At 43.9% G+C, this 12240-nt stretch overlaps 1 protein-coding gene across 7 annotated transcripts in view; it reads right to left on the bottom strand.

Moving 5' to 3' along the window:
* Positions 1-12240, bottom strand: part of RGS6 (regulator of G protein signaling 6) — a 238594-nt gene that overhangs the window by 28079 nt on the left and 198275 nt on the right. For all 7 annotated transcript variants that reach the window (XM_030239746.2, XM_030239745.2, XM_030239744.2 and 4 more), the window contains one exon: positions 9945-10131. In XM_030239746.2, the coding sequence (XP_030095606.2) occupies positions 9945-10131 (187 nt within the window). The remainder of the gene's footprint in view (positions 1-9944; positions 10132-12240) is intronic.

Below are 12240 nucleotides of genomic sequence, written 5' to 3' on the forward strand. Positions count from 1 at the left end.
GTGGTGAATGGAGTTACAACCTGGCAGCCAGTCACCAGGTGTTTGACATCTTTATTGATGATTTGGATGAGAGGATCAAGTGCATCATCAGCCAGTTCACAGATGACACCAAGTTGGGTGGAAATGTTGATTTGCTGGAGGGCAGGAAGGCTCTGCAGAGGGATCTGGACAGGCTGGATCAACAAGCCGAGGACAGTGGTAAAAGGTTCAGCAAGGTCAAGTGCCAGATCCTGCACTTGGGTCACAACAACCCCAGGCAGTGCTTTAGGCTGGGGGATGAGTGACTGGTCTACAGCAGCTGAACATGAGCCAGTGTGTGCTCAGGTAGCAAAGAAGGCCAGTGGCATCCCGGTCTGTATCAGCAATAGCGTGGCCAGCAGGACCAGGGCAGTGATTGTCCCCCTGCACTCAGCACTGTTGAGGCCACACTTTGAGTCCTATGTCCAGTTTTGAGCCCCTCACTGCAAGAAAGAAATTGAGGTGTTGGAGCATGTCCAGAGAAGGGCAATGAAAATGGTGATGGGTCTAGAAAGTTACTCTGATAAGGAGCAGCTGAGAGAGCTGGGATTGTTCAGCCTGGAGAAAAGGAGGCTCAGAGGAAACCTTATCTCTCTACAACTGCCTAAAAGGATGGGGTAGCCAGGTGTGGGTCAGCATCTTCTCCAAGGCAGCCAGCGACACAATGAGAAGAAATGGCCTCAAGCTACACTGGCAGAGGTTCAGGCTGGACATCAGGAATAATTTTTTCACTGTAAAAACAATGGAATGGACTTCCCAGGGAGACAGTGGAGTCACCAGCCCTGGAAGTGTTCAAGAAATGAATGGAGGTGGCACTTAGTGCTGTGATTTAACTGACATGGTGGTGTTCAGTCAAAGGCTGTACTTCGTGATCTTTGGGGTATTTTCCCATCTTAATGATTCTATTCCACGATTTTTAGCTCATTTTGGGGAGTTTACACTAAGGCCAGATAGCTGTTGAGATATACTTGAGCTACAAAGGTCCACTTTGCCTTTCATAAACTGGTCAGAAATCTCCTTGCTGTAGCTATCCCAGTAACATCTGGATTCTTTTGGAGCACTCCTTCACCCTGTCACCAACACCTGGTATTAATGAGTGAGATCTGATTTGGAGACCCCTTTTGTATTGCAAGCATGCAGCTGAACCTCTGGCCAACTCCAAAGGAGATTTGCAGCATGTCAGACAAATCCATTAAAAGAAAAGGCCACAAGCAATGTAAAGCAGTAGATTAAACAACTAAATAAATAACAGCATACTGCAATGAATGCTAATATTTGTGCCACCTGTATGCCTGGCACTGGGGAGGAATTTACTGCAGATTCACACATGAGAGAGTGTTGTCTGAGTGAAGGCCTTGTGGCCTTTGCTGGAAGGATGGGAAGAGATGCCAGCTGAGAACCTGCCTGGAGTTTGTTTTTGGAAGAGCTGTCTCTATAGTACAAAGAGGATGTGGGAAGGAGAAAGCAGACGCTTCTGCAAGCACATGGTGTGTGACTGCTGCACCTTCCAATCAGACTTGGCAGCAGCCTAGTGCCTGTCTGTCAGCACCCCTGCTCTGCACAGACATTTGTGGCAAAGGAGCTGAGGTTAACCCCTGTGCCAGCACACACACATACTGCAGTCAGCAAAACCTGCTTTTCATGGGTTGATAGAGATGTGTCCTTTTAGCTCTGCTGTACTCTTCCCAGCTCATCCTCAAGAACCCTGTTTGACCAGCAGAACCCCCTACCACACCACCAGGATCTCCCAAAAAGCCAAAGAAAGGAAAGGACACCTACTCCTCTTTAGCAGTTGCTTGTGCCAAAACTGATTGCAACGCTTATTAGTAGCAATTATGATCAATTGCATTCAACCAAAATGATGGTGCTAAAATGCGCTTTGGAAAAAGCAATAAAAATTGCTGCATCAGCTCTGGAAGCTGGAGTAGTTGGTAGCAGGCATGAGATGAGCCAAACTGTGAAGAAGTTGCAGAAGAGACCTTCTCATTTGCCCTGATTGAACTTGATGGGAAAACACCAGTAGGGATGAGAAAGCAGGGAAACATGTATTTTTTATTCTAATTCCCTTTAATGTTTCCAAATCCCCACTAAGAGCGCTTCTGGATCTGCTTATTCTGGTCTCTGCATTTAGGATTTCACTCTTCTCAAAAATGCTGTAGTGCCTGTTTGAGCTGCCTGCCTGCATGAACCAGGGTGAGCCCCTTCCCGGAGCCTCTCTGCCAGCCGGCAGTGCTGCCATCTAGCAGGGCCAGGCGGGACTGGGTGCTCTGGCTGCTGCGGGACTGCGTGGCTGTCCCGGATTGATAGTTGGAAAATAAATGCTTCACGTTGCTAAATGGCACATAAGGGTCTTGGTCGAGAGTGAATTGCTCTGGAAAATCTTTTTTGCCAATCTCAAGTATTCAAGGCACATAATTTAAACCAATTTTTAGCTGGTGCATTTTCTTTACACCCAACCAAGTTGCTTTTACTACTAAGGGAAAAAAAACATGAATAAATATCCTGTAATATAGGCCAACCTCCCTGCTAAACTAAAAAGCATAATTTTTTTTCAGCCCACAAATGAAATTACACTGGGCTGAAGGCACAGGAATGTACGAAAGAGCCCTACCAAGAGAGATAACTGTAAGCAATGAGAGCTCATTTTGAGTAATACACAGAAATCCTTTGTTTAGCCCTGTAGATACATAGTTGGAAACAAAATGTAAATCTTTCATAGAAAAGCAAATTGATAAAAGAAACACATAAATTTAGCTATGGTTCCTCTATAAATTGATAAGACAACTGGTTTGCTTCATATCTTCAAACACAAATGTGAGGGCAGAGCTGTTGAGGGTCAATGGCAGACACAGTGCAGAGGACTAGAGGCAAAGGGCTGTTGATTGCTGTGCAGTTAAGGGGTCAGACTGGTACTGCAGGAGGATTTAGTCCTAAATATAGCAAGGGCTATCCTGGGAGACAAGAGTGGGCTGCCGGGAGTCTAACGCCATATGAGCAGCTTTAGGTTTTGAAAACAATGATCATGGCTAAGAGGCTGATTCTCTCAATATGGGCCAAATCCTGGCTACTGGCAAAAAGCCCAAGTGAAAAGGTTTTGCCTGGGAGGAGGGGACAACCTTCTGTAGCGTTCAGGAGACTGGCATTTCTTTTCCAAACAATACAATAGGTAGGAGTTGCAGCAATGAAGATGAGGTTTTTTCCCTCCTGTGCATGCTGTGGTACAGCTGTGAGGTGTAACTACTTAATCTTTTGGTCAACACCTTGACACTTGCAGGCTGTCAGCAACTTCCTCCATGTTTGCTCCATGAAAAATCCTGCCAAAATGCTGAACTGCACCAAGGAGAGGAACATGCAGAACCCCTCACACAGTAGAAGGAAATTATAGTTCAGTGGGACATTCTGTTCAATAGGAGATGGTGATAGAGCAGGATGCATCCCCACAGAAACAAGCAGAACACAGCACCTTTACAGCTTCTGAGAAAAGGTGGCTATGCTGAGATAGGGAACACCAACCCTGCCTGGATGCCTACCTAGAAAACACGTACTGGATAAACAATTTTATATGCCTCAAAATATTTATCAATATTTTGACTGTAAGATACCTGCTGCTATGACATCTTGGGCTGCCATTAAGTGGTTGAACTCAAGATCTCAGAGTCCAAATGTATGTTGAAATCTTTTAACTGTTTGCCAGCAAACCCCATATTGACAGCCCACGTTCATACCTGCTGTGGGCTGAGCAGAGATATGAAATGCATTGCTGATAGATCTTTACAGGGATTTTTTCTTAAATTTTTAATTAGGAGTATGAACACTCAAAAAGGTAACAAGCCCTTAAAAAAAATAAAGACCACAGTTTTCCTGCAGTGCATGGGAGAGACCATAACCCCAAAGTCCATGAGAAGTGGACTCCTGGAGTTCTGGCTTCTTAATTAGATGAAAGGATGCACTTGCAAGCCCTTTCACTCCCTATTTGGGAGAAAAGAAACAGAATCAGCAGCTTCCTCACCTTCACATGAAGAGGAAATTCTCTTGCTCGGGATCTGACATGCAGTTGTTTCTTGCTTTCAGGAAGCACAGTGCACACTACTGACACAAGAATCCCTGAGTCTGAGTGCTGAATTCAATTTTTGAGCAAGCTAGAGACTTTCCCATGTAATCCATCTAAAGGTATTTTTTGGAGGTATGAAATGTCTGGCACTGAGGCACTGTTAATACTCATGCATGTAGTTTTAGACAGCTTGGCAGGATCAGCACCCTGAATAACAGGCAGACTATTGTCCTGTGGGAATATGCTGACTGTTCTTGTTACTCCATTCCCATGATCTTTCATTTGAAGAGATCTGTTGCCTTCTGTCACTGTGTCTGCAAGGAGAGGGGTTACTTGTGACTTTTTCCTGGCCCTTTTTCTGCTTGTGTGTGACAGAAGGACATTAGCTTAGACAGTAGTTTGATCCCTGATACCTTCAGAGACAGAAAGGGAACAGCAAGACAAAGGCTGGATGGTAGGTGTTTTTCATATAACATGACTGCTAAACTACAAATTAAAATGGAAGGCAGAAGATAAACGAAGTACTTTCTGATGCATGGCACATATGTACATTTAAAAAAAAACCCTCCCAACAAAGCAAAACAGGAAAATAACAACACAGAGTATCTGCCTCCTAGGTAAACCACTGCTTCAAGTCTTTTGTTTCCTGCTTTGCACAGCACCAGGCACAGCAGCGTAAGCCTCCACCATCACTTTTCTATTTTTGCTCCAGACACCTAACTACTCTTCTGGCTGTATTTGTAGGGCTCTTGATTTTAGATTCTACTGTGGGTTGTTTTGTGAAATCTATGAGGGCAGGAGCTTGCACTTTTGCTTCTAATTGTAATAAACACACAACAGTGAGACTCTGTGTTTTCTGCAGTCACCACAACCAAATACAAGGAAGAGAATGAGAGTGCAGTGAAAGGAAGGATTTTTTCCTCCAGTCCCACAGAATTAGAGCCAAAGAAGGAGAAGGGAATAAAGGTCAGGTCCTTGTGCAGCCCCTAACCTCCACAGGAAGGCGCAGGTGTCAAAAGCCCCCAGGACCCTGGGCACACCATTCACGTGTAAATACTGATGTCATGTAGCAGTGCTTTCCCCACAGCACAGGCTCAATGTCCCTGAGCAGCACTGGCTCAGGTGGACTTGATCCCCTCTTAGAGGCAGAGCACCTTGGTCTGCCCCATGTCCCCTTGCTGGCTGCTGCATTGCAAACCAATCCTTAGTCATTGTCCTTTACACCCATGGACGAAACTCGGGTGACTGGACAAAACTTTAAGAAAATAGGAATAATACTTCTCCAAGTTCTTACATGAAAGATGATACAGACACACAGCGAATTATTATTTTCACATCTTCCTTCCATGCTATGATTTTGCTCCAGACCTACAAAAGGAATTCTCTTTGCCCACTGAATAGACACCAGGACTTTCGCATCCTGTGCATACTTGAAAACACAAAGTTAGAAGTCCTCCCTCATTTTCTCATCACGGTAAAAAATAACATTTCACTTCCAAGAGATCCTTACTTAAACTTGGGAGTTTGGTTTTGAATTCAACAGGATCCTGTCAAATTTTCTCAGCACCTTGAGCTTGCTGATACAACCAGAATGTGAACTGATGACTGACCACTGATGAATCTTGCAAGGATTTGTATCTCTGTCACAGTCCAGAACAAACTGAACTACACATGAGGCAGCTGAGAGCATGAGGTGGGCTCAAATCTCAGGATTAGATTTAAGGAAGAAAGTTTGTACAATGTAGATAATGAAACCCTGGCCAAGATTGTTCAGAGAGGTGGTGGATTCCCTATCTCTGGAAACATTCAAGGTCAAGTTGAACAGGGCTCTGAGAAACCTGATCTAGTTGAAAATCTACCCTGCTCATTTCAGGGGAGTTGTGGACTAGATGAACTTTAAAGGTGCCTTTTGTCCCAAACTATTCTATGTTTCAAATCTGGGACAGGTGCATTTCTGGTTTGAGCTGCCTGGAATTTAGCATTGTGGTCTAAATCTACTCTGGAATTAGCCAAGGATCTGAAAAGAACAGTTAAAATTCCTAACAGAGCCTGGATTAGAACTGAATTCCCCTGAATTATCTTCATAGAAACAAAAGCAGGTTAGTTCAGGTACAGGAATGTCAATCTACAACTCTATTTTATTTATTAAAGAATAAAAATAAAGAAAACAGGAAAGAAATTCCAAAGACAACTGTGTGGCTTACCTGACTCTGGTATACCTAGCTCTGAAGTCTACCAGTAAATGTAGACTAAATGACCCTACAATCATTACTGTGAGGAAACACAATGCATCCTGGTGATACTAGCTCCCAACACCAAGGGACAGAGGAAGGGATTAAAGATTTTCTGAAGGCAGAAAGACATTTCAGGGGAGACAAAGAGATGGTTGATGGGGGTAGGAGAAAAATGGTTAAAAAACTAATAACACGTACAGATAAGCCATAATTGACACACTCACAGCTCCGTGTTCCCATGTAAAGATGAATTACTTAGGCTGTCAGCAGCTTCATTAGCCAAAAGAGGCCATTCAGATGGACCCAAACCTATTTACTTTCCAGAGCTGGCGGTGCCTGCTTCATATTGCAGGGCCCCACATTGGTTGTTCAATGATGCTGATAACTCCTGTGGGAGCTTACATCCTGCTAAGTACTTCACTGTTTAATTGAACTGACCTTTCCTGACGATGCCCCTTGTATTAAAAGATGCTTTGCTCCCCAGTGGAAATGGTTTGATAATCATAATATTTTACTCAGAGGACAGTTGTTTAAGAGCAGAAAATAATCAGCTAAATTGGTAGGCTGCCCTCTGGAGGGGCCCAGGACTAAAATGACAGAAGGTGCTGTGCACCAAGATAGCTGCAGAGCTGATGATGAGGACAGAGCTAGGAACAGCACTGGGCTGCTCAAGGACAGAGACACCAACAAACTGGAGACCTGGGGAGGTGAGTGCAGGCTGAGCCAGCACAACACACTCTGCTCAGAGCTGAGATGTGCTGGCACAGCTTGAGCCGGGCATGGGGCAGGAGATGGCACCTGCGGGAGCCACAGCAGGAGGGGCAGCTCTATGCAAGCCCAGCAGTGCAGGACTGTGGAGTGCAACAGCACTGAGGGACACAGCACGGCACATATCTTAAGCTGAGATGGGGAAATGGCACAACACTTGCTTCTGTGGAACAGGAATCCATCTCAGAGAGAGGTCTGTCTGAAATAATAAATGCAGACCAAATTCAGATTTGGATTAGGAGCGCTTTGGGGACTGCGATTTGGAGCTGAGATTTTCTTAAACAGAGGACCCATTTGCTTTCAGACCATGACTGGCCTGGGGACAAAGAGGCTTGAAGTGAGAGGAATGTTTGCCAAAAGCCTCTTTTTTCCCTGTTTTTATCCAGGCTAGTTGCCTTACCAGATGGTTGAGCAGCATCTGGGAGAGCTCTTTGGGGCTGGGAGCCAAGGGTGTGCAAAGAAGCACATCAATGTAGACTGTTAAGCACCCAATAACAAATGATGCTTTGCTTTCAACTTCCTGTTATAAAGCATTTGCTGGTCTGAATGTGCTCTGCTACACCTTGCCCTTCCCAAGTACAGCAGTGTGTCCATTTCCAGTGCTTTTTATACAGAATTGGCATTTTGTGGATCTCTCAAGTCACAACTAGAGTGCCACATAATTTTCTCCTATTCTCCCACTGCAGGAGTATCGAACTAATTTTCTCAGATCAGCCAACACTCTTCCTTCCTCTTAGTGGCTCAGACCTGCAGGCATTCAAAGAATGTGCTGTTGAATAAACTAAATTTTCTCTTGTTCTTTACTTACAAGGACATTTTAGTAGTTTTCCTCTTTGTGCTAAAACTACTCAGGAGAGGACAACACTCGTATTTTCCCCTCCCACAGAGCATGTTTTGATTAGTTGTATCTGGTTGAGTCCCTAGGAATGTGGGATGTGTGGGAGCTCCCATGGACTCCTGGTGCCAGGGTGCTGAGATAAGGCAGCTGCTGCAGATTCATGCACGAGAGCCTCTGTGGCGGCAGGGCTGACTTGTGAGAAACACCACAGCATGTCCTGGGAGATTTACAACACCCTGGAGCAATCTGTATTGGCTCCCACAAAGTGGATGTGCAAACAAAAATGTCCCTTCTCCAGGATGAGCCGTAAAAACTGTACCAGGGCACTACACCCTTCAGCAATGTCCTGCTTCTTCCTGCTTGTGTCAGAACGCCTTCTCAGCTATCCAGCCAAGCAGTCACAAACAGCTAGCTTGGCCTTTGGAGAACTACCAGAAGCCCACTGCTCAAGAAGGTAACTGGGTTCACCTTCCACATTCTGCTATCCTCTCTTGAGGATTCAATAGATTCAATCTCCAAGATAACCACAGCTGGCCCTTAAAAGTCTACCTTTGCCTCATATTTCTGTGTCCATGAACCACAACAGATGAATTTAAGAGATCTGTCAGTGTAAAAATCCACTGAAATAAAATTAACCCAAGGAGCTAAAATTGCAGTCTAACTGCCAGGGCTCCAGCTTGATTGTATCAACTCCCCTTTGAATGACAATTACATTGTGAACTGATCAGTTCAAGGCTAAATCCTCTGTGTCTTCTTCTAATTAAATACTCATCATCTAAACATTCGTCTTATTCTTAGTACTTCTACTTATCAATTTAATCAATTCCCCCATTACTCACCTATCTACTTTAGCCTACATTTTGCCATCATCATTTTTTTCAGGTGATGCATGCAGTTCTTTTTCACTACAACTGCCAAGCAAAGAATACATCTTATCCAGAAAGTCTTCACACTCCTGCATCTCTCAGCTTTAGAAAGGGCATTTAAGTTGCCTGATATTCACAGGGGACTGCCTTGAAACTTCATGTACATTCCTTCTATGCTGGCCCCAAGGAGCAAGACTGCATTCAGGAAAATAGAGTATTTGATGCTGGTTTGAAAAATTCATTGCCTAACCTTGTATAAGTGGTCCACAACACCTCCCCTGAGATGAAAGTATTTTGTTAGTGGAGCATTGCCTTTGAAGAATTGCCTTTGAATGCCAATTAAAAATATTCCCAAACCCAGGAATTCTTTTCATTTGCTGCTGGTTTTACTACATCTTGTGATAAAAATGATTATGAGTAGGATATATTTTAATTGTGTCCCTAGTAATATTTGCCAAATGATCCCTTCTTCATTTTTCTTTTTTAAAAATTAGAAAATTCTATTTTCACTTTCCAGAAGGTTATGCAGCTTTACCCTTGCTTATAGCAGTTTTTCCTCAAATTATCTGTTTTCCTCAAGGCATTTTCCATGTACAGTTTATCTCTAAAAATTTCCCTGATAAATCTAGTGCCTTAGGAGGGAAGGATTAAGCTCACTGCATTGCCTACTGTCCTATCATTACTCTAAGGTGTTGTCTGGTGGACAAATTTCTAGCTGTGTTGGAGGGAGCTGCTGCATTTGGGGTTTGTCAGGGGGATATAATTAGGTATAAAAAAATAAAATATAGAAAAAAGTGTAATAGTCAGGGTTTTGATATGACATTGGCCATTCTGTAAACATGCCAGACTTTGGTGACAGGTAGCACAGACAGACAAGCTGAACTGTATAGCACTTTTTCATCTGTGCTTTCTCTGAGACATGGCTCCAGCTTGCAGCACCTTGCAGACTTGTAAATTTTGGAACATTTGTTCCCAAAGGAGCCTTAGCCTGTTATAACAGATAGATTAAATGAAAACATCATTTACTCAGCTTGAATAGATATCCTCAAAGTCACTTCAAACTGTGCATCTCCTTTTTCTCACAAGTGAGCAGTAACAATGTGATAGTGGAATAGCATATTAAAACTGAGAGTTTCATTAGCAGTAGTTCCATAAAACCAAAAACTAACCTGTGCATCTTCATATGTATATCTCCCTGGGTCTTTGACATTTTGGCTTGTTTTCTCATAGCTGTGGGAATCCAGGTTAATAGCACTTTGGGCCCCAGGAGCTAGAAACTCTTGCCAGATTTCTTCCACTCTCGTGGTCACATCCTGTAAAGGTCGTTTCTTGAGATCTTGGACTGCCAACCAAAACCTGTACTAGGCAAAAATGAAAAGGGTGGGAAAGAGAAAAAGATAGAAATCAAGGTAAAATTTTGGGAATAAGCCTAGGCATAATCCTAAAACAGACATAGACCCTAATCCTGCATCTGTTAGAACTCACGGAAGACTCTCCATGTTAGCATGATTTCAAGGGGAAGGGGTGATGTACTTTACATCAACCCCTTGTTACTTTGGCTAAGATCAGAACACTGACCTTAAGAAGTGATACATTCTTATTCAAACTGCCCCTGCAGAAGTGTCAGATTAGGTAGGCAAACAGGAAACCTCCAGAGCTATGCAGCTGGAGGAGAGGAGCAGGCTTTGCCTCCCACATCCCCGCTGCAATGTGCTGGTTATTCCTGCCTGCAGGATTGGTCATCCACAGGGGATGTAAAATGAAGAACAAACTTAACATTCATGTCATTTCCAGTGTGAAGTTGTAGCAATGCCACTTAGAGATTTTCCTTTTTTTTTTTAACTTGTAAACTGACCAGCATTCAGATGGATGCCATGAGAAAAGATGACTCTTGTCATGCCATACTCCTGTTTTACAGGGGTGTTTTCTTGACTAGGCTATGCTTACAGACTAAAGTAAGTTCATAAACACTGAGAAGATAATCTCCTTGATGACTAAGGACATAATCCATATCTTGATCTGTGAAAACAGAGCACAGAATATTTTGCAAGGGTGACATGCATGTCTTTTATCCTAGGAAAAAGAAAAGACATTTTGTTGGTTGTGCTAGTTTTATTTATTGCTGAAAGACATATGCTCTTTCAGGTGATCAATTCAGAAGATTCATGGTGCCCAGCAGCCTTTTGTTTTGGTCAACTGTATCTTCTAACAAGAAGGTATCCCTGAAGGTTATATGCCCTGAGTACCTGGGCGCTGCAACCTGGTTGAGCAAACACAATAGTGCTCCACTGAGCACTGAGTGCTACAGGGCAAACAGGTACCGAAGGCACCTTTGCAGCCACCTGCAAGAGACAGCTCTTTCCTAGCCACTGGCAAAGGTGCCCATTGTCCAGGGTGACAAGGAGGGCAGGGTTCACCTTGGCTGTCCCTGCTTGGCACTGTTCTTATGCACTCTCTCTGCTGGGCAGACAATGCAGAGGGGACAGGGATTGTCTGGGTCCCTGCTTGTTCAGGGCATCTGCAAGAGCTGCACAACTTGGAAAATCCTGTGTCTTCTGTATAAACCAGTTAAACTTTAACTGAAGTCCTGATTTCTCTCCCCAAATGATTCAGTGGTTTCAGTGTGGTGCCACTAAGGCAAATATTCCTCCATGGTGGAAGGAGGAAGATAGAGTCTATCCCAAACAAAAATCCTGATGACAGTAAGGATGGGTGGAGGAGACAACAGCCTGGTGAAGCCTGTGCTGTTCCTGACTCTAGCTTCCTTAATGGCTGCAGACAGTACCTAAACACCCTGGAATCAGTGGTGTTATTGCAAACAAATGAGACTGCTACCCCATTTAGCCTGGTATCCTACCTGCAACAGAGGCAAACAGTCAATTTGGGGGTAAAATGACATCCACACTACATGCAAGTCCAGGCTAAATCCTCCTTGCCTGTCTGCTGCTTCTTCCCGACCATTAAGGGGCCTCATGCCACAGCCCTGACTCACCCAAGCCACTTGACAATATTCCTTCCTATGGTTTTTCCATTTCCTTGACAGGCTCAGTGAAAGAGTGGGGTACACTCCAACACTACATCAGTACCTGTAGAGTCACATACTTGGGGTTCTAACAAGGTGTCATTTGATTTTATGAACTGAAATAGAGTATCTGGGGTTGGTGGAGAAGTGTGCGTGGTTGGTCCTTTTCCATCTTTGAGAGTTTAAGTGCACCTGATATCCTGCCTTGTCATTTGAGCAGCAACACCCCCACTTATCACACGCATGCAGAGAGTAAAGGGTTGCACCTACAGCGCAGTAATCTGACGCCATATGTGGCTTCCGTTATTTGAAAATACTTTATCATTCAATTTCAGATGTAACAGGAACATGTGAATGCCGAAAAGGCATAGGGAGAAAAGATGCTAATCATTCCAGAGTAGCTGGGACACTTCAGACAAACATTTGGCTAGGGAGAACCTTTT

The sequence above is a fragment of the Serinus canaria genome, chromosome 5, assembly GCF_022539315.1.
Source record: "Serinus canaria isolate serCan28SL12 chromosome 5, serCan2020, whole genome shotgun sequence".
Lineage (NCBI taxonomy): Eukaryota > Metazoa > Chordata > Aves > Passeriformes > Fringillidae > Serinus > Serinus canaria.